Source organism: Colias eurytheme, chromosome 17 (genome assembly GCF_061535395.1).
Source record: "Colias eurytheme isolate Ceu_HAF_F1 chromosome 17, ilColEury1 Martin Lab GWU primary, whole genome shotgun sequence".
In the NCBI taxonomy this organism is placed as follows: domain Eukaryota; kingdom Metazoa; phylum Arthropoda; class Insecta; order Lepidoptera; family Pieridae; genus Colias; species Colias eurytheme.
Genome location: NC_142996.1, coordinates 10,072,225 through 10,096,173, shown reverse-complemented (window position 1 = coordinate 10,096,173; position 23,949 = coordinate 10,072,225). Strand labels below are relative to the sequence as shown.

General features: G+C 33.7%; 2 protein-coding genes across 3 annotated transcripts in view; one reads left to right on the top strand and one right to left on the bottom strand.

Annotated features, from left to right (window-relative positions):
* Positions 1-420: 420 nt before the first annotated feature.
* Positions 421-23,949, top strand: part of dgo (ankyrin repeat domain containing protein 6 diego) — a 59,211-nt gene continuing 35,682 nt past the window's right edge. The window contains exon 1 of the mRNA XM_090111368.1: positions 421-595. The gene's annotated coding sequence lies outside the window, so the exon portion shown is untranslated. The remainder of the gene's footprint in view (positions 596-23,949) is intronic.
* LOC149901460 (uncharacterized) lies at positions 12,024-19,593 on the bottom strand. Of its 2 annotated transcripts, XM_090111794.1 has the most exons (9): positions 19,453-19,593; positions 18,827-18,975; positions 18,235-18,312; positions 17,963-18,045; positions 16,939-17,064; positions 15,430-15,607; positions 14,982-15,100; positions 12,954-13,111; positions 12,024-12,279 (listed from the first exon to the last, which is right to left on the bottom strand). In XM_090111794.1, exons 2-9 carry the CDS (start codon positions 18,903-18,905, stop codon positions 12,054-12,056), a joined length of 1,047 nt encoding a protein of 348 aa, XP_089967920.1. In that variant the 5' UTR covers positions 18,906-18,975; positions 19,453-19,593; the 3' UTR covers positions 12,024-12,053. The 2 variants fall into 2 exon arrangements, with proteins under 2 accessions (XP_089967920.1, XP_089967922.1); XM_090111796.1 differs by lacking the exon at positions 18,235-18,312.

The following is a 23,949-nucleotide window of genomic DNA, read 5'->3' as shown; positions in this document are numbered from 1 at the left end:
TGAAAAAATATTGACATTTAAACCGTTAAAGTTTGTTTTTCTCGTAGGTTGTGTTATATATACTTAATGGCCAGATGAAGTGAAACTTTTTAGACATGTCAAAGACTTTTTACTACTGAATAACGTGGTATTATAGCGACGTATACTAACGTCCCAGTCAGTCGTTAAAGTCCCCTCAAAGCCTTATCTCACATTTGATTAGATAAGATAAATATCACACAGAGGCTTATGAATGAGTCTGCGGTTAAAATAAAAGAAATTCATTTCCACAGACCAAACTTTGTACAAATAGTAATTTAGCACAGCTGCACTTATACAACGCAACAACTTTTTAGAAGCCAAAAAAGAGCTTTCGTTGAACCGCTCTATCTCTCTCAGATTACACGTGAGTGAGCGAGACGGGTGCTAGCGGAGTCGGCGACGCGTCAGTTGTCGAAAACCTCCGAAACGCGAAGGTTGCATGTAATGTGGTGTTTTAAAACATTGTGATTAAAAATTGTTTATTTTTGTGTGATTTTTTGTGCTTAACAGTGTGTGTTGTGTGTGTTTGTGTGTGAACTCGATGCAGGCACGTATCTTATTGGATGCATCTGAGGTGAGACGTTCGAACAGTTTTTATATGTAAATAGTCAAGGATTTTATAAGTATGTAACGTACATTCCGAAGCGATATACGATAATAAAAAACGCACTGTTTTGATCAATTTGTATGAACTAGTGATGAGTTTATTAGACCTATTTGTAATAAGCAACCTTGGTTTTAATTAAATTAATGATTTGATTTTGTAATACGTAACGTTCACTTATACTGTTTTATTTACGTGCATATAAGTAATAAATACTTTTAACATTTAAATGTAGAGTTTAAGAAAAAACGAAGAGACTTTCAGTGAAAATACACTTATTTATACACAAATTATAATATCGATCCATTTATACATATTTTATTAATAATATGCAAACGTAAAAATTAAAGACATTTGCATACTAAAATGACTCTACCTAACATGTCATGCGATTCTTACTATTACATATTTAAAGTCAACATCAAGTTAGAAAGTAAAAATACTTCATACTTCTTATAAGCATCATAATTCATACTTTCCCAATTCAATTCATATTACATTTATATTCTAAAAAATATAGAGTCTCATTCTAACATATTTTTTCTATTCAATGTAGAGTCTCTACAAAGATATTCTCTACCTAATAATATGATAATCTATCATAAATAAAAAACATTATAATTAATGATAAAAGACAATTAACAGCACACATAAATGACCTCAATACATAAGTACTGGCGAATCATTAAATCATTAAGGCGGAGCGTGATAAAAATCATCATTAATCATTAAACGAAGCCAAGACGGTGAACTTTTAATGGTCAAGCGTGAGAGCCTTGGACTTATTTAACTTAAAAGGACAACAGTTTTGGCTCCAATACAAAATGTAGAGCTAACTGAAATCAACACAATTACTTAAAACTTAATTAAATGTCGAGGAAACAATAATTTCAAATTTGAGTTTAAATTAAGGAAAGAAACTATATAAAATATTTAACTTATACATTTTAAATATACACAGTTTATTAAAACATTATTTTTTCGCTTTTTATATGATTTAATGTTTACGTACCTTAAGAGTACAAAATAATAATATAATATTATAGTAATAAAAAAATGTGTGCGTGTACTAGTGTACACACGTAAGAAGTAAAACTTCTTTATGACTTTATTTTTCAAAAAATAATTTACTATATGCAACTTTACAGAAATACGTCGAATCACGCGTGGTAGGGATAAGGAAAAAGATGGCGCGTAACGGAAAAATGTCACGCGCAACGAAAAAATGTTACACTAAATTTTTTTCCAACCCCGATAAAGAAGTTTCACTTCAAAAATTGTAATTACACTATAGGTATATTATACAATATTCTACACTATACAAATTCCTCGTAACTTCTAAGCTATCAACTAAACTCAGCAATTTATAGTCCTCCCGTAAGTGCAATGGCGCAGATGTTATCATAGAAAAGACATCAACGCGCTCGAATAATATAATAACCCATGCATTTGCAAGTAATATGTTAATTTTAAACGGTTTCTTACAGTTTTTATCAAGCTTTCGATAGAATATTACGCGTGAGAACGATTCGCGTAATGAATGAATATTAATGACAGCTAGACGTTGTTTATTAATATTAAATCAAACATTTTAGCGCCGCCTGTTTGTGGATTGCATTTTTTTTCTATTTTTTTTGCATTGCTCAAGATTGCTCTATACATCTTTGAACATATTAATTATTGTATTACTTCAAAGTTTGTTAAGTGCGTAAAGTTTAATACCAATTTTAATAGATGTACAACTAAATAAGAAATTAAACACGCGTATAACATTCACCAGAATATTCGCAATAATATATTTAAATAACACTAAATAGTCCCTTTGCGATCACCTTTTAGCTACTTTTTATGCTAAATTAATGGTTAGCAGGTGCTTTAGTCTTACCTTGATTATCGACATAAACTTGAATTAATATTATAATATGCTATTAATACTTACGAGTGATGTACCTATCTCTGTCTGTGCTTTTGCGAGTTTTAAAGCTTTTCTGGGTACTTTAACTAAACTCGCAAAAACACAGACATATATTTATTATTTATTTATTTATTTATTTATTTATTTATTTATTCACACATATCAAATACCATTACAGGATTTCCTAATGCGGTACTGACTTAAAACTATAGATGTTATACATATATATTAAACTAATACTACTAATACTTATACTAACAACTTAAACTAATAACTTACAACCTACTAAGAGAACATACAATTAACACAATCCAATAATAACAATATAATTAATAACAAATGACATAAAGAAGAACCTTTGTTAATTCACCCAACTTGCATGTAAATATATCCACTCTCCCATGGAGGTCATTAAGAACCCGGAGCGCTCGAACAAGAGAAGACTTCGCGAGCAGCTTGGTTCGTGCTTGAGGCACGCAGAATAGCGGGGGTCTGTGGCGCTTCTCAATGTACTTGTCCGGCACACATAGAGAGAGGGATTGGAGTACTCCAGGGTTATGCGCATATCCCCTCAATAACTTTATTAAATATAGCGCTATGGAGAACTCCCGTCGTACCCTCAGTTCATTGTATCCTACCATACCCAAAATGAATAGTGTAGGATACATTAACGGGTAAAAGGGGTACACCCCATACAGCTTAAAATAAAGATATCTAATGTATTTGTTCTGGACCCGCTCTAACATTACATTGTATTTATCTTCGTGTGAGGACCAAACAACTGAATTGTGCTCCATGTGACTGCGTATTAACGCATTGAAGAGCACTTTTATCGTTGCAATATTTGTAAAATCTTTTGTTTGGCGCAGAAGGAATCCAAGGTTTTTGTAAGCCTTTTTACATATGTTTGTGATGTGCTCACGAAACATCAGGTCCGGCGTGAAGTAAACCCCTAAGTCGCGCACCTTATTCACCCGTTGAATAGGAACGGATCCAAGCGAGTAGGTGTGTTTTATATTTTTATTTGCACGAGTGAAACTAACTACAGAGCATTTTGCTATATTGAAATATAGCTTATTTCGCAGACTCCATTCGAATATATTTCGTAAGTCACTTTGTAGACGCTCGCAGTCCGCCTCCTCATTTATTCGTAGAAAAACTTTCAAGTCATCGGCAAATAATAGGCACTGACTGTACTCCAGGACATCCGGTAAGTCGTTAATCATTAAAACGAACTCCAGAGGACCGAGATTACTGCCTTGACTTACGCCAGATGTCGTTAGGTAGGGGTCGGACTCACACCTTTTGAACGAAACATATTGCTGCCGGTCTTGCATATAAGATGCCCAGAATTGCAAGAATTTCGGTGTGCATCCTACTTCTGCCAACTTCCTCAATAAGACATCATTGTCGACGGTGTCAAATGCTTTTTGGAAGTCCAGGTATACTACGTCTACCTGTACTCCTGCATCCACCGCCGGTACTAAGTTAGCCATAAGATTGAGCAAGTTAGTGGAAGTACTACGCGCAGGCCGAAACCCATGCTGTGCATCACAGAGCTGCCCTGATACCTGTTCGTACATCCTGTGCTGTATAGCGGCTTCAAAAACCTTTGCAGGTGTTGAAAGTACTGCAACAGGCCTGTAATCTTGAACGCATGCACTCACTTTACCCTTGGGCACTGGTACCACCCGCGTAATTTTCCATTGCCTTGGGAATATATTTGCATTCAAACAGGCATTGAAAATATGCAATAACGGTTCGGCCAGCACTCGAGAACAATCTTTAAAAATAAAAGCGGGTATCCCATCCGGGCCAGCTGAACGCTTCGGTTTCAACCGTGTTAGCGCCTTCCTTACATCGGCAACGGTGAGAGCGTTGAGACTTACGCGCGCGCTGCTGGCTCCGCACTGACTAGCTACCTGCGTATCGAGAAGTGGCCGTTCTTTATTATAAACAGTTTTAAAAAAGGCTGCGAATTCATCAGCACACTCAGCATCCGTTAGAGGTATCCCTTCTTTCATTATAACATTGGCCTTATTTGACGAACCACGTCTCGATTTTATATACTGCCAAAATTGATTTGGGTCCTTAGTAAATTGATTTTGAATTTTATTTATATATGCTTTATAAGCATCATCAATGTTATTTTTTACTATTTTTCGATACGCTGAAAATTCTCTGTAATCACATTCTAACTTTGTTGTTTTATATTTTTTGTGTAGAAAATACTTAGTTTTAATATTGTTTATTAAGTCAACAGTGTACCAATCTGGATAATGATATTTGGAGTTGGCCTTTTTTACTGTTGTTTTAGGAACACACTCCTCTAATATATTGTTTAGTATCAGATAAAAATAATTTAAAATATTATCAATATCATGCATCTTATACAGGGCGCTCCAATCGACAGACATAATCCTAGTGTATAACGAATTATAGTCTGCTTTGTAAAAGTTCCACTTCGGCCGCAAGTCATGATCTCTAGTGTGAACCGGCGAGTGTCGGACGGCGGGCGCGACGGGGGCGACGGGGGCAAGGCTCACGCACACCGCGAGCGGTGGGTGATACGCGTCCACCGGCACGAGCGTCTCATCCGCCGCCGACACGCACACCGGCGGCTCCGGCCCTTCATCAAAACCCGCGCACAGCACCAAGTCTAACTGACGGCCTAAACTGTTCGGAACGTTATTCCATTGGGTGAATTCGCAAAAGTGCATGAAATATTCAAAATAATTTTTAACATTTAGAGGACACGAGAACATATTAAAATCGCCAACAATTATTACTTTCTTATATTTAGTACATAATTCTTCCAGTATTTGAAATAAAAGTAGATAGTCCCGTTCCGGACTATTAGGCGGGATGTATACAACACAACACAAACACAAATAATTATTATTTATAAAAACGTTTGCACAGGCCACTTCGAACTTACAAGAGTCTATAGACACGAAAGGTATACATACTTGTCGCAGCTCGTACCGCGGCGCAGCCACAAGGAGCGCGCCGCCCTGCTTGCGCCCATCAGCCCTGTCGCAGCGCACTATGTGGTATCCCGCCGGGACCAGTTCACAGTCATGCATGGAATCACTGCAGCCAGATTCGGTGATCGCGAACAAATCGGCACTCATCAAACCTAGGTTATTTCTAAACTCCGTTACCTTTGTTCGAAGACCCCTTGCGTTTTGATAATATAAATTAATAGTTCTATTTAGTGGCACTTTTTTTTGTTGATTTTCGAAACCAAGTCCACTCACTAAATTGCGCATTCATGGGCCAAATTTCCGGCTGGTTTAATTTATTAAACAGTGACTCTGGTAGACCAATTATGAACGATGCGTAGTCTCGTTGAGTTTTATGAATAATTTTTTCAGTTTTAATACCAGCATCGGAACCGCATATACTTTCAACGTAAGTAGTTACGGCTTCTACTGTTGTTTCAGGTTGCAATCGCCACACATGCAGGTATTTCTTACGCTCCATACCTTTTAATGTCAAACATTCCGCATTTCTTCCCATACGTACGTTATTCAGTTGCTTTTGATTAGACTTATTTTTAGGTTTTTTTTGTACAGTCTTCCAGTCATCTTTCTCGCTAAGCTCCTCATTTCTTGGGCTTTTAAGCTCGCATATTGAACCCTGGGTTACCTCTGTAACTGTGTTCAAATAATGTTCCGTGCGACTATTTGTAGCCCCTGTGAAGTTAACTTCTTGTCTATCTGTACTGTTGCTTAATATAATCTTCTTGTTATTATCAGAAGGCGATTTGCATACCCCAGTTGATGCGGTAATAGAGGTTCTTTCAACTAAATTATTGCTAACTTTCGTTTCTAAAGCGCGCACGATGTCCAGTATAGATATTAAGCTAGACTTCGTTTCATTAAATTGATTTTGAAGATACTTTATCGCAGTGTCTTGACTTTCTAAACGAGAAACGATTTCGCTACGCAGTTGAAGTAAGTGCTCTAGCAACATAGCATCCGTACTACTCGGAGAGGAACTTATCAATCGATTCCCGCGCTGCGTATTAACAAAAGTGGGCGAGTTGAAAGTACTCAAATTCGAACAATCAACACATTCCGAACATACCCATTTCTTCCTATAATCTACCGTGAATGCATTGAATAAATCCCGCTCAATATTCAAACATTTTAAATCAAATGTTTTCTTGCAATATTGTTTCGAGCATTCCATAAAACATTCATCGCTTATCGGTGATCGACAGCTGTTACATCTATTGTGACTCATCGTGACCGTTGGTTCAACCGGTTTCTTCGTGCGAATAATGTGCGTAAAGGACAAAGGTATATCAAACCACGTATCAAACGCTGAATAAATCGTAGCTCGTCCTTGTCCCCCGAGGTGAGGCGGAGCTTTCCTCCGCAACGTAATTAGGTCAAGGTCGTAATTAATTAGTACGAATCTTCAATTGACTTTGTTACTTATAATCGCAGGATACAGTTTACTTTAAAGGCAAAAATTGCGTGAGGTTAAACTGGGATTTTTGAAAGAAACCGAAAACACGTCCACTCTGCACAAAAACACAAACAATACATTATGATTTTATATACGTAGGATACCTACCATCTATCAATGTACATAACGTATATGTATAAAATTATTTTGTTTGTAACCAAACACCCCAGAAAAAAGCAAATATGTACTACAGAAATGATTTTATAGATGTTTGATGTTTTGTGTACGTTCGATAAGCCTGTGTTTGGTCTCTTACAAACTTTTTTATACCTCGAAGCCGATCCTGCAGCAGCATAACGTTTGTCACATTAGCTAGTTGCAGGTAATATAATAATAAAAAATAAGTTTCCAAATTAAAAAGTATGTTAAGCCAATAATGTCACTTCGAGTCAAATCGTGGGCATTAATATTGATTATAGGATTATAGGAGTTATTCCATCTTCAAAGAACCAACATTTAAAGTCATAGAATATCCATAAGTATATATATTTTATTTCTACCTCTTGAAATAACACCTGAGGTCTTTAAAGATTACTGTAATCTGAACATAAAATCCGAATGAAATGGAAACTGTATGAAGCCATGAAAACGTCCTCAGAGCCCGTAAAACGCATTAACTTTGTAATGTATCGCTTTCAATCTAAATTCTTTGAAATTTGACCCTTATTGTTGGACAATAAAGTTTATTGTTATATCTTTATTTGCTTTGTGTTTGATTTGATGTTTGAATTAATTATATCTAATGGCAATGTATTTTCTGAATGCTTATTGAGCATTTGTTTACTCAAAATTAGCATTTTTATTGAGCACATTGTGATTAAACAGAAATCGTATCTATAAATTTGGTGTCCATGTAAAACGAGGATGCATGCTTGTTTTATGAGCTTTGAATTCTAAGAGAAATAATTTTTATGAACAAATTAACTTAAGTACGTGTATCATGTTTAATTTATTAACACAATAATATGAAAGAAGAAACTCAATTTATCTATATATAAATTTATTATACACAATTTATCTGCTAGAATACAGAGATATCGTGCAACTAAAACCTACAAGTGTGTTATGATATTTTAAAAAATCATAACACACTTGTAGGTTCTCCACAAAGGCAAACGATTTGCGAAACAGCTTGATATAATAGGACGCAATTAATCTCCTATTCGAGATGTAGGGTTGCCACTAACGCATTTATAAATGTGAAAGTTTGTTACTTTATAAAAGATCTTATCATTGATAAAAAATATCGTTTCTCCTGACTCAAGAATATGTCTTGGTAGTGAGTATAATAAATTGAAAATTTCTAATTCTTGCAAAGAAAAGATACTAAGGCTATAATCATGAAAAATTGATATTAACGCTGGGATAAACAGAATTTCCTATTATTGAAATCATTAATATAAATACTTCTTTAACTTTGGTCTTAAATATAATATGATAAAATAATCTAAACTTGGATACCTCAGTTTATCGTTCATCGAGTTATTGTGACTATCAAATTTCGTTTGATATAAGAAAATATATATGTATACAAAAGCAGTCTAATAACCAATTGTACGAGCGAGGTATAATCAAAAGGTTTCAGTAAGTAATCACTACAAAACTTACTGCTAAAAGTTAGGAAATAAGTTTTTATTAAATTAACGCGCAAAATTAGCCACGGTCATATCTCCAAGTACTAAAATAGCCTCATGTACGATTGTCACACGAAAACCTCGTTGCGGCAGCCCTACTGCGTCGCGGTCTTTCACCTCGACAACTTTTTCTGTCTGTCCGTTGATTTCCAGCCTATAGATACATTTCTACGTATTCTCAATACTTATTCTCTTCATGCCAATATATATCTTATCCCATTGTAATAGCAGATACATTTAATTGAATAAATTTCGAAAGTTTGTACGTGATAGCATAAATCTTTCGATAAACGGCTGAATTAATTACCTGAGAGTATTTGGATCAAGTACTCTATTAACATATGTTGACAGTTGTTTAAGTAACTCGTTCATTTTACGTATAAATTGGCGGGAAAAGTTTGCATTATTTTAACCATATAGTGTTTATTACACTCTAGCTATTCCTGTCAAATCAACAGGTTTCTATAGGTAAATGTGTCGGCTAGCTGAATATTGGTAAAGTATCTATAACTCTTTTTACGCTTTTAAATGCGCTTTAAGTTTAAAGTACATATTTGTAAATTAACAGGAAAATAATAACGCGTTTAAAATCCGTTAAAAAGTTAAAATGTAGAGTCGTACACACATAAACTCTTTCGATTATAAATAGGTATCTAATTATATTCATTTACTTTTAAGAACGTCATTATTGAGCAATGTCTAATTTAATAATAATTATATAATAACTAGCGGTCCGCCCCGGCTTCGCCCGTGGTACATAATATTTACGTTTCCTCTACATAAGAACCATCCTCGTACTTCAAGGAATATAATAAAAAAAGAATTATCGAAATCGGTTCAGCCGTTCTCGAGTTATGCGCTTACCAACACATTTTGCGATTCATTTTTATATATAAGATTAGCGCAAAGTCAAAACATAAAATATATTATGTAACATACATATAGAAATAAGGTCAAGAAAACAATAGCCTTGAAGCTTAAATAACTATGTATTTTTAATAAAATTATTGCCTAATTAATTAAATATGTATAAATTTGCATATCATTTATCTTTTAATATGTCTGATTTTATTAATTCTATTTGTTGTGTACATGTACTTACAAAAAGAAATAAAAGAATTTGATTTGGAAATAAGTTGTGTGTGTATTTACACATCTGCTTATTTATATATATTATATTATTGTATGTATATTTATACATCTGCTTTAAATAAGTTTTATTAACTTGTTAAGATAATTGACTCTTCGAATCCAGTTAAAATAAAAAACGAAATAATTTGAATATCTTTATTGCAAATATCTTTCATCAAAATTAACAAACATAAAAACATTACAAAATACACGATCACTTGAAACCGTGCTCTCGTTAAAAACAACCTTGAATATAAAAATATCTTTGATAACATCTTGATTACTTGATTGTTAATTCCACTCGTTTCACTTACGCATTTTATGGTCGATATATAGATTGGTATTTGTGTGTTTATATTGTGAATATTGAACATCAATTTAAATACATAATTTATAGCTACAAAAAAACGTGCTTAGCACACGTATCAGAAGTGAAACTTCTTTGACAAGATTCATAGATATTAAAATCGTCGCCATACTCTATGACGTGACGGTATTGCCATGACGCGACCTTGAAATTTTACTCACAACGCGCCTAAAGAAGTTCCACTTTAAAAATATATTTAAAAGTATACTATCAAACAATTATGTACCACACTTTATATTGTGGAACAAAACAAAGAACATTCTTAGACCGATATTGACCAATATTAACAAAATTGATTCAATTTGCAAGATCGAAAACATCCTATAACCGCAAGAAATGTACAGCACTAAAAAATAATGGCATACAATTTGCCGTAAAACTAGTAGCTTTACGGGGAACAACCTGATAACTCCGCGGATTGTTTGATCTACGCATCAAACACTCCGACCATTTTTTATAACCAGATTGAAGTTTGAGAGATTCTCTTAAAGATTACAGTGATATATCACCCACTTAGAATACAGGTTACGAGTTTCAACTGAGAGGAAAGCAAAGGAAATCGATTCTCAGTAAAAATAAGTCGTTCTGATAGGTTGCTAAGTCCCAGTAAAAATCCCCATGATACATATTTATTATCATCATTTGAAAGTTCATTTAGAAATATATTAAAATTAATTAATGAAGTTAAGCTTTTGCAGATTTATGATTCTATTTTACGAATTAGCAAGCTGAAGTGGCAGTGGGCCGGTCATATGTGCCGCAGAACGGACAACCGCGCGCTGGGGCACACATGTCGAGTGGAGACCGCGACTCGGCAAACGTAGCGTAGGACGCCCTGCTACAGGGTGGAGTGACGACGTCCGCAAGGTTGCTGGCCGCAACTGGCGGCAAAGAGCCAACGACCGGGCTCAGTGGCGTGCATTAGGAGAGGCCTACGTCCAGCAGTGGACATCGAAAGGGTGATGAAGATGAAGAAGAAGATTCTATTTATATAGAATGATGCTTTTTAATTACGAGTCAGTTAATGTTTCATGAATCCATTGCCGGAACATAAAACGTACAAATATTAACCGGTTGTAATGTGCTGGCTTAAGTTGCACTTGGACAGGTATAAGAATAAACCAGGCAAGTCATTACTTAAATTAGAAACCAGTTAAATACAATAAATTTAAAATTATCACTTGTTTTCATTTTAAAATTCTGTATTCTAATACCGCACTAAGTAGGTTTTCAATAATAAAATAAAACATTTAAATGTTGTCAATGGTATTTTATTTTTTACATAATAATATAGTCATAATATAGTCTATACACGAGTTGGCACAGCAGGCGGTCTTATTGCTAAGGCAGCGATCTTTTTTAGACAATCTGGTGGACAACATCTTCCACCAATATTTTCTGCACAATAACTTTTACAAAAACAGAACAAACTGGCAGTCGAAAATTACCTTAAATATATGTTACGGCTAAAGGTAGGTGAGAACATAAACTTAAGATTAGCCGGCTAAACTTAGGTTTATTTTCGACGAGGTGTTAATGTTAGTTTGTTCTATCTTTAGCCGGCTAAACTTAAGTGTAACCGCAGGCCCGTGGCTAAAAATGTCGGGGTGGGTAGATTTGGTTACTATAATACATGTAAGGAACAGGGCGAGTGTTTTCTGGCACTGTGCGGGCCCCTCAAGCCCTCCACCGGCCCGGCGCTAACCAAATCTACCCACCCCGACATTTTTAGCCACGGGCCTGCGGTTACACTTAAGTTTAGCCGGCTAAAGATAGAACAAACTAACATTAACACCTCGTCGAAAATAAACCTAAGTTTAGCCGGCTAATCTTAAGTTTATGTTCTCACCTACCTTTAGCCGTGACATATACACTACATCTTTCACAAAACCTTCGTCGTACCTACATGGCCCACCACCAAGCACTATACGGCACGAACCATTTGGTCCTCAGATATATATACGTGGGGTACCACGCGTGTGTAGACACGGTGACACGGTGAGGGTGTAGGAGGTTCTTCACGTACTCCACTTTACCGTACAGAGTGACTTCTAGAACTGCTCGAAACGAGAAGTAGAAGCGAAACTCGACGTACGCGACCGATTGGAAGTATATGAAGCATTCGTTCCTGTAATGTTTTAAAAGGAAAAAAGATTTAGAATTAAGTAAGAGTTAATTTAAAGGTTTGAATGTTAACATGTCTGTTTTTTGAATGGCATCTTAATATATTCTTATGAGTTTAAAAAGATCGTCACTACTGCAAAGCAATGTTTCGAATTCCATCTCATGATAAACAAACTAGGCACCTATATATAAAAACTTTTAGGCTACTAACCAGGGTGCTTAATTTGTACAAAACAGCTGTGGAATTATTTATTTATTCGAGTACCACATCACTTGTTGGACGATGTCCAAAGATAGTGTCATAGATGTATGATTAAGTAAATTCCCATGTCTTGTGGGAATGGGGCAGATGCATTATACCTACAGCTGTTTTACTAATTGTTTTTCTTTACGAAGAAGTAGGTAGAAGGTATACAGAAGATGAATATCCATGGAATGTCGCTTAAGAATCACAAGACAGTTCTTTGGCATTATTATGTAAAATAAAAAGATTTTAAAACAGCAATTACGGAGTTTCTTGCCAGTTCTTCTGCGTAGAAACTGCTTACCGAATCGGTGGTAAGTGGCAAAACTACGTCATCATCACTCATAACGATTCAAACATGCTAGAAGGAGTATATTTGAAGAAATAAACTTTAGAGTATGATAATAACGGCTACATCAAACTGTTTAACTTACGGTTGTAAATCCTTCTTCTTATCGAGCCGGTAGCCCGTCCTGTCCGCAGTCAGGTCTTGGTAGCAATGGTTCTCCACCCAGATCGCCGCGTTACTGCGAGCCGACACCTCTAGCACTACAGTGGCGCAAGACACCTCTGCTGCTTGCGCGACTGACATCTGAAGAAAAAGTTATTAATGTGTTGTTTATAACTTAATTAAAAGGAAGAGATTTCATGAATATTGTGATTATTGCAGTCATCTTAATATATATATATATATATATATATATATATATATATATATATATATATATATATATATATATATATATATAATAATATATATATATATATATATATATATATATAAATCTCGTGTCACAATGTTTGTCCTCAATGGACTCCTAAACCACTTAACCGATTCTAATAAAATTCGCACACCATGTGCAGTTCGATCCAACTTGAGAGATAGGATAGTTTAAATCTCAAATCGTTTTAGAGAAAGCGGGCGAAGCCGCGGGCGGTAAGCTAGTCTCTATATAAAATTGAATCCCTATTTCCCTTGGTCAGGTATCACGTATGAACGACTGGACTGATTTCGATATTTGTTATTGCATAGCTTTTATCTCAGACTTTGAGCGCGGCGACCGAATGTAAAAATTCCGTAACGAAAAAACCTAAGAGGCCGTATCGATTTTAGAGTGATTTTGACTTGTTTCTGTAATTCTTTAGGAGCTCGTGCAAGAAAACTAAATTAGTAACAATGTGTTATAATATCTTAAATTAAAGATTTATTCAATATCTAAAAAGTGACCGAGACAGTTTATTGATTTTCATTGTCCAGTTTGTTTAATAGCCAATAACCTGAGGCGTGTTTCAATTTTTTCAATGCGGGGCGTTCGTGTCTTTGTAGTTTACACAGAATTTAAAAGAAGAAGTTTTCTTATAAAATATACAACAATAAAGACACTGAGACACTCTCAAAAGTGTTCGAGGAATTTTAAGTACTTTTATTCAAAAATTCAAAAAAAATCTAAGTTAAAATAGCATTACTTTGATGAAATTTTATGCGTATATGGCGTCGAATTTCTAGTACATACAACAGAGTTAAAAAAAATAAAAAAATACACATTAAATGATAGATTTATGCTTAAAAGTTTGCAATAAAAAAATACATATTATATGTTTTATGAAAGTAATGGAATAATTTAAAGTTCTCTAGAATTTTCGAATATATACGGGAGCGCAAACGCTGTTACGGCAGATCTATATAATCGAAAATTCTAGAGAACTTTAAATTATTTCATTACTTTCATAAAACATAGTAGTTAGTTTTTTTAACCGAGCTCCTAAAGAATTACAGAAACAAGTCAAAATCACTCTAAAATCGATACGGCCTCCTAACACCCCCCACTCCAACCGGCAATGCTATGCAATAGCTTTACCGCGGCAGTCCTCGAGTGTCACACGTATTTTTTAAGGATCACAAGATCCTTCTCCTGTCCATAAAAAATATGGACTTATGACGTACTTAAATAAGATGTCATAAATGTAATCTGTATCCTTTTTCGGAAATTCTAAAATAAAATAAATAAATAAATAAAGGAAAGATTTAGAAATTCGGTCAGACAAAAAATAAGAAAACATAACGCAAACTACACACATTTGACAGTTCTCCACGACAGAGTCTGTCGGGTCAGCTAGTCTTTATATATAAAAATGAATCGCAAAATGTGTTGGTAAGCGCATAACTCGAGAACGGCTGAACCGATTTCGATAATTCTTTTTTTATTATATTCCTTGAAGTACGAGGATGGTTCTTATGTAGAAAACGTAAACATGTACCACGGGCGAAGCCGGGGCGGACCGCTAGTTAAAAATAAATATGGTTATGAAACATGTGTTTTAGTACTAAACTAGTTCGTTCTGCATTACTTGCATTTATCCACATGGAAAAACTGAAGGCTCCAACGTCTGCGTGTTTTTTACGAATCAAAATGTATAAAAATAAGTTTTATCTTACAAAAAAAAATATAAGGAAAACCTACGAAAAAGAAGCCTTGTGCAAAATTCTTGGTCGCCAGAATTTCCGTGTTGTCTTTGTAAAGAACGCTTCCCCGCTTTTTTCTCTCGCACTGACCAAAGTTTTTTGGCTGTCTCACTTTGGCTGAAATGTTTAGAAGAAATCATAAAGATCACATGAATACGTGTAGGTTTTAACTAGATAGCTTTACAATTATTGTAAAAAGACAGCTTCTTTTCATGTGATTACATATTATTTAAAAAAATAAGACATTGCTAAATTAAGAATTTACACTCGATTCTTATACTCTATCGTTAAATCGTCACATTTAAAAATATTAAAAAAAAAAAATTAAAAAAAACATTCAACACAGTATAAATTTTAATATTATAAGAACAACTATAATTATTGCCAGTCCACAAACAAAATTCCAACCATTAGCAAAACTCGAACAAAAAAAACCCGCTCCTTACATTTATACATAACGAGTTTGATAGGTGACACCCTTCTGAACACCAATGCCTCTTCATCCAAATATTTCTCTTGTAGTGGAGCCTGCGTGATCACTTCGTCTATCCACATGAGGTAGTCGTGGACGTTGATAAAGCGAGCTGGCGCCGCGCAGCCTGGACCACGGAGACCGAAACCTATCTAAAAAATATAAATTACTAACTTTCCGCCCGCGGTTCGCTCGCGTTTTCAAAGAAAAACCCGCATAGTTTCCGTTCCCGTGGGATTTCCGGGATAAAATCTAGCCTATGTGTTAATCCAAGTTACCCTCTATATGTGTGTTAAATTTCATAGTAATCGGTTCAGTAGTATTTGCGTGAAAGAGTAACAAACATACACATACACATCCATCCTCACAAACTTTCACATTTATAATATTAGTAGGATTAGTAGGATCTTTCTATGTGATGAAGTTGTTATTCTGGTAAAATTCATTCTTATACGAATTTAAACGAATTAAGGGCCGATTTTTCAATGCTTGGATAAAACTTATCCGTCCAACACGAATGTCACGTAAACTGTCAAATACGGGCAATTAGAATACGTTTTTAAAATGGTAGTTTTATACATTATTCGACGAATAAGTTTAATCCAAGCATTGAAAAATCGGCCCTTAAACGCGAGAAATTAAAAACAAATTAAAATGATTATTCGTTGTTCAAAAGCGATCTTCGCAAAAAAAATCGATCGTTCAATCATTTTATTTGCATTTAGGTAGGTATTTTTTCAAACTAAGTAGGCTGTAAGCATAGAAATCTAAATAACAAGACACATAGAAGTGCTAAAATGTCATAATTCGTATGAAAACCGCTGTCGCCAAAATCAACACATTCAAACCGAAAGCTAAACAGTACACACAAGTAAACTATGCCTTTTATTGGACAGCTTGATTTTAGTGAAAACTAACTTATCTATTAAATTAAGCTTTTGAATATGTATCCTAACGCACGAATTTACGGTTTATTTTAGAATAACATCCCTAAGTATATGAGACTTTTTGCTCCAATACGAACAAACGTGATAATAAGAATGGTCGACTGTGTCATTCATTGTTATTTCGATTACTATGGTGACGCTCGTAATACTTGTAAATATTCTATAATTTTAAGGAAAAACGGCATTATTTCTAAAAAAAAATATTTTCCGATGAAATATTATTCCTTTATAAGTATAATTACAACTTGTGGAAGAATTTCCGCAATGGGAATTGCTGAAACACACCATGTATACACTCATACGTCTCCAGAGCAACTGAACAGTGACGAATGCACTGGTGTTGTGCAAATCACCTGAGTGGCGACAAGGTCACGCACGCTTACGACTTCTAGTGTCTTGTTATTTAGATTTCTATGGCTGTAAGTCATCAGTAAGTAAATCATTCGCAGTTATCACTTATCTCCTCATTGCATACAATAACTCTCGAAATAGTATTTGAAGGTATACGAATATACATATATCTAGTTAAATCATACCAACTTCCAGAAGCCCCAAGCCTGCCTGGTGATGAGAGCATAACCACCATCCCAAACACAAGGGTCCTTCATGTTTATTGATTTAGCACATAAGGGTTTAACTGGCGTCATTTTTTTGTAATTTAACTGAAAAGCAAAAAATAGTCGATATAAATGTAAACGGTTAAATAGTACTGATTATATTTATTAAACTCTAAATAAAATTAATGTAATAGACTGAGTGAGGATCAATGCGAGCAATGCGATAATGATATTAAGTATTGAATTGATTAAAAATTTATCTTATTATTAGTTACTAGCGAACCCGGCGGACTCCGTTTCGCCGCCTTATGTTTAAATACCAAACGAAATGTTACATAAGGCGCTGTATGTGAAAAATGATTTTCCAGGTTTTCCCGCTTTTCTTTTGAAATGTTTCTTGAATTTTCTTTGCTACAAACCTCACGGAGCCAGAGACCTTTCCAACGAATGCAAATCCGTGGAAATCGGTTTGTGCGTTCTGGAGTTATAGCGTCAGGAAGGAAAACCCGACTTATTTTTATATAGTAGAGACGATAACAAAGTTTCTTGGCTGTTACCAGTAACCTCCAACTTAGTGCGAAACTGTTATTCAAATTAAGTTACTAAATTACAGCAAACTATTATCTATACTTATACTTATCAATACTAATATTATAAAGCTGAAGAGTTTGTTTGTTTGAACGCGCTAATCTCAGGAACAACTGGTCCAATTTGAAAAATTCTTTCGGCGTTAGATAGCCCATTTATCGAGGAAGGCTATAGGCTATATATCATCTCGCTAAGACCAACAGGAGCGGAACACTGCGGGTAAAACCGCGGAGCGCAGCTAGTTATAAATATAATCTTTTTATGGTAGAGCTGATGTTAAGTATTCATAAACACAAAACTGGTGGTGTTACAGACGTTTTGCCGGCCTTTTAAGGACATATAATATATACGCTAATACCCTGAGGGCCCCTACATGGAATTTGTTCGTAATTTTTTGTAATAAATAAAAAAGCACCTTCGCCTGAAAATAGAATTCTTCACAATCTTGGTTCTCGACGAAGTTCACTTTGACTACTTCCTTTGCTAAATCTACCTTTTCTGTGAACAAATATTTCTAGCAGAATTACAATTTGTAGATATCGATAAAAATCATGAAAATAGAAAATAACACAAAGAGTTCAAATATTTGTAGTATTTAAATTGAATACTTATCAAGTTATATCTGAGGCTGAATTAATTGGTGGTGAGTATTCTGCGACATATAACTATATTATATACAATACTTACCATCAGTCATTTTTACCACATACATGTCGTAAAAAGCACCACCACCTCTAATTGGCATGCATATTGGTAACAGAGGTGCTGTAATATAAACAAAATTCATTTAACAAACAGGCACTTATCGTGTCTTCAATATAAATGTTTGTCTGTGAAAAATGAAATGGTGAAAGATAACACGGCTGTGGGAACTTCCTATAACTACGCAGGTGATGCCGCGGTTAAGAGCTAGTAGTATTATAGTGTGTTACTTACGCAAGTATTACATTTATAAAATTTCGAACACTTTACTGCGAGTGTGGTCATAAGAATCTATACTTATCTATAATATCATAAAGCTGAAGCGTTTGTTTGTTTGTTTGAACGCGTTAATCTCAGGAACTACTGGTCCGATTTGAAAAATTCATTCGGTGTTAGACAGCCCATTTATCGAGGAAACCTATAAGTTATATATCATCACGCTTAGGCCAACAGGAGCGGAGCCAAGGGGTGAAACCGCGGAGCGAAGCTAGTATATAATAAATCGGGTTTAAAATCTGTTAAAGCCCCTATAATTTCTAGCTATTTGTAGTAAATATAAACATGAAGCATAACTCACCAATGCCAAAATCTTTCCTGGAATACAGTTCAAGAAGAGCCACAGTAGCAAACGTCTGTTTTTCATACTCAGGGTGCATGTAATAATCAACCACGTCTATAGAATATTTATTTGTAGCTGTCTGCCATGCTATGAACTTCGTATTATTTCTGTAAAGTAATAAATAATAATAATTCATCTTTGGTACATAATATCTTACATCTATAATTAATATTTTAAAGCTAAAGAGTTTGTTAATTTGTTTGTTTGAACGCGCTAATCTCAGGAACTACTGTCCGATTTGAAAAGTTCTTTCGGTATTAGCTAGCCTATTTATCGAGGAAGGCTATATATTATCATCACGCTAAGACCAACAGGAGCGGAGCAACGCGAGTATAACCGTGGGGCACAGCTAGTCTGTTCTATGGGGTAGAATTAATGCAAACCTTAATGACTTAAGTGATTATTTGATTGTATTTATAGGATAGAAATAATTCTGGAAGATGTATCTTTTCTAAGAACCACTAACACAATTCCCTTCGACACTTTCAACGAAATAAAGAATAGATAAGTTTCTAAACTAAATCTAAATCGTTTGAATACGCGCTTATTAGTGATCCAGGTATATTAAAGTAAATTAAACTCACACTAAAGTGGCTGGCTGTATCCTAGCTACATCTTCAGCAGGAGCAAGCACAAATGTGGGATGGATGAGGATCCCACCCGTTATCGCGAATCTTGTAGCACCACCGATATCTAAAATGAAAAACAAAACTTGCCCAAAAATACAGAACATATTTCTTAGTCAATATTTTTCTGCATGATTAAATTTTAGTGAATGTTTATGACGTAAGTAGAGCTGCAGAATAAAGTAAGTATAATTGATTCGAAATGTTTCTTTTTAAACTGTTAATTATTATTATTTTTTATTTATTTGTCTCTAACACTCTCTAAGAACAAAATATCTAAAGGTTTTACACATGTAGTTGTTGTATAAATTGGTAAATCTTCTTCTCATTCACTTCGTATACACTGATTATTATATTACTTATAACTATTAAACTCTACACTGTTGAAATATCTAATAAGTAGGTATTAGAACTCACAAAAACTATGCTGTACGACGCCAAGCCACGGAAACCGTCCGATGTCAGACACTGTACCCTCCGGGAGGGTCTGCTCTATGTCACTTGAACAACTTATTTTATCCCACTTTATACTGTTACATATTAGAGCTGAAAATTTATGAAAAATAACTAATTAGTGTTACCTACGTACCTAAATTACTATTTTGATATGTTCTAATTATGCTTATAGGAAATAGTAACCAATTAATTAAATATATTAAATTTTACTGTACTACTTTAACAAAATAACGATAATTTAATTTGATTTGATTTGACAAACCAAAAATTACCAATATTTCAGCTCTTCTTGAATTGTTGCTACCACGACTTTTTAAATTTTAATTAAAACAAATAAAGATGAGAGAAATTGTGAAAAATAAGTATTATTGTATAAGTATTATTAATAGTGCTAAAATGGACTGAAAGTTAATGTTGATTATTCCAATTTACATTAAACAAGTATATTAAAGAAAGAAATCACTCATATATAATAACAATCAATCTTTTTTTACTATTAAATGTTTTATTACCTTGCAATCCAATTAAAACGAGAATATAAAACATTTTATTTCAAATTACGAGCCCATTTTAGTCGCACCTTCATCGCATTAACTCAATGATTACTCTGTCGAAGAAGTTTTCATTGTTTACAAAATATTTGTTAATTTTCAGTAAACACAGGAACGAGAACATTTGTACATAATATCCGTGTTTTCTTACCGTGGGAAATAGATTAAGAAAGTGTTATGTTCATTGTTTTAAAGTGTAGTGATGGTGTATGGAAGTTTATCTCTTTATTAATCTTGCTATGTACCTCTTCGTCGTATAGTCTCTACATTTTATGTATTGAGCAAGTTACCAGCTATATGTGTGCTAAATTTCATTGTAATCAGTAGTAGTATTTGCGTGAAAGAGTAACAAACATATATACACATACCCATACATTCATTCTCACAAACTTTCGCATTTATAATATTAGTAGGACTTTGCTATGGTCTATGGTTTTTACTAGTTATACCAACGACTGCGCGAAAAGTAATTATATGACTTCATAGTTTAACACTTGTTTTATAAAACTGTCGAAAACGAGGGTTAATTATTATTTTAAGGATTCGTAGATTCACTTCTAAATTAATCAATTACTTTTGCTTAAAAAGGGTGTTTAAAACATCACATTTAAAACATTTTTAAAACTATCTAGAAATGAAAAACTATCTCTATGAAAATTCCTATAATTAACAAATTTAATTAAAAATTTATTGGAATTTAGCTAAATTTGAGCTTATAATAATATAATAGAGATATACGTGAAAGGCACTTAAGTTTCTATGCAAATGAGCTGATTCCAAGAGGTCAGATTAAAGATCTCACTAAAATAAACAAGGGAGTAACGTACCGCGGTTTCTAATTTATGTAATAAAATGGAAATTTAATGTTTAAATAAGGTTTAAATATATTAAACTAGATGAACTTTGAGAGAATCCTACTTATTATAGCAAAATATTATAGGGATGGATAGAAGTTTGATACTCTTTCACACATAAATGGATGATCGAATAAGGATAAAATTTTGCATTTAGATAGAGGCTACTTATTTGTTAATAAAACGTTGTAACAAGCTTTATAATAGGTAATCTTTTAACAAAACAATACAGATTACTGATTAATTAAGAATCAGAAGTAAATACGTGGCGGAATCCATCTGAAAAGACATTTTCTGACAAATATATTCATTAGGTACATATTATTACAAGTAATTGACTTTATTTCAAAGCTATTATTTGAGCATATGAGAGGATTATTGCGTAGATATTTATTTAATAAGATGCCTTAGTAGTGACGCAATAGATGGACCAGAAGGTCGTTATACAATTTCACATGGTCAGTATAGCTATTGACAATTCATTGTAAGTTGTATATTTTCAAGTGTAGCATATAATTTAACTTGTTATATATTTTTTTAATAAATTGTAAGTAACTGGCATAATGATTTCATTTAGAAACAAAATAATGTTCATTGTTTGTTTTAATATATCAAGAAGCTTATATCTAATACACTGGAGATTGCACTATGACCATTAACTTGTAACAAGAAAATATGACGTTGAATGACGCCTGTATGTTTTTTATCTCTTTCACACCTAACTTGGCAAGTTGGTGTGAAAGAGATAAAAAACATACAGGCGTCATTCAACGTCATATTTTCTTGTTACAAGTTAATGTTCATACTGAAATCTCCAGTGTATTAGGTATAAGCTTCTTGTTTTATATCATATCTATTGAAAAAAAAAGGTTAATTTGACACATGAATTAATTTTCATAGTTTTTAAATTTAAATACATTTTTATGAAATTCACGAATAAATTATGGTAATTTAGTATAAATTATTCTGTGTATCAGCAAAAAATTGTCGATTATCAATTGTTGTCCAAAACAAAACCATGACAGATATAATCGCTTGAAGGTCCAATGTGACCTCCAAGCGATATAATAACATAATATTATACCATATGACGATTTGAATAATTGCTGTAATTCGGTCACTTTATTACTTGTATGAAAATTTAATACCCAACAACACGGCAATGGTAGATACCTTAACATTTTTTTGAGATGTTGTTTCTTATGTTATATATCCGTTCTAATATTATTTCATAATTTTAGTGATAATAATGAAAACGCAAATCATCTGATAGGTACTAGGTATTTATTAACTAGGCAATTAATAAATGAATTAGAATTAGAATATATTATACATTATCATATATTTATTAAAGCAAATGTAACTTACATACTTTGTCGTTAATTAATCTCAGTCAAGATACTGCAATGAATTATACAAACCAATAGATATACCGTATCACATCACTAAATTAAAAACCATGCTACTCCCAAGACCTACTGAATAATTCATTCTAAGCTTAAAATTACCAAAGAATGTTAATTACGTACTCTCTATTCTCCAGTCCCGTGTAAGCTAATCATCTAAAAATCAGTAAATCACACTGACGTTTCGAATCGAATTTTTATTTTTCTGATTAATTGGTCTAAAGGGAAAAATAATTACTCCCTCAGAAGCCCTCCCATGGTGATAGGAGTAATTCATTAGTTAGGGTTTTTATCCCCGTTTAGAGCTCGATTAAACGAACCGTGATTAATTTGAAGTGTGTTTTGAAATTGGGCATGGAGTAGGGAAGCAATGGGTTAAGAGAGTGGTGATTTTTAGGTATTTGAAATATATTTGGATGATTGTTGTTTAGTAATTAAAACTTCAATATGAGAACCTATTTTAATGGAAAATGGTAAATGTTAAAAATATGTTATAAGACAGAAAAGTGCTTCTAGAGTCTCATTGAATAAATAAATGTTTAAGTTCGAGTTTAATGTGTTTTTCCTTAACTAGTATTTATGTTAGTAATTTGAAAATTGCAAAAAAGCCGTTTAACTGATTACACCCATTTAAATGATTCTGAAGCGGAAACTAAACATTAAACATCACACGTCAGGCAGTAATTGCAAACATATAAAATCTTTATATATAAAAATGAATCGCAAAATGTGTTGGTAAGCGCATAACTCGAGAATGGCTGAACCGATTTCGATAATTCTTTTTTTATTATATTCCTTGAAGTACGAGGATGGTTTTTATGTAGAGAAAACGTAAATATGTACCACGGGCGAAGCCGGGGCGGACCGCTAGTATATTATAAATAAGTGAAAAATAGAGCCTAACAATAGCACAATTTACGCTTTATTCGCCTTGTTAAATCTACCATAAACAACAATGAATACGGGCATGCACCCAGGGCTGTCAACCGGCAGGATTATTTCATTAATTTTATTTCTTTCAAGCTGCGTGATAAATTAGATTTATGGATGATAAATTGTAATTTATGTGACACGGGCAGTAAAGCATCAGAACTACTTGATACACCCACTATGATTATTATTTATTGCCGTATTATTTGTATTTGATACAGACCACTTTCTAGACTTCATAAAAAGCTATATTTATTG

What these genes read in the sequence shown, in the direction of transcription:
- LOC149901460 (XM_090111794.1), bottom strand. Translation starts at nt 18,905, where the DNA reads ATGCACCCTGAGTATGAAAAACAGACGTTTGCTACTGTGGCTCTTCTT. An exon ending in TGTGGTAAAAATGACTGATG is followed by an intron (nt 18,046 to 18,234) that starts GTAAGTATTGTA and finishes ATTTGTTCACAG; the next exon opens with AAAAGGTAGATTTAGCAAAG. An exon ending in CAAACTCGTTATGTATAAAT is followed by an intron (nt 15,101 to 15,429) that starts GTAAGGAGCGGG and finishes TAAACATTTCAG; the next exon opens with CCAAAGTGAGACAGCCAAAA.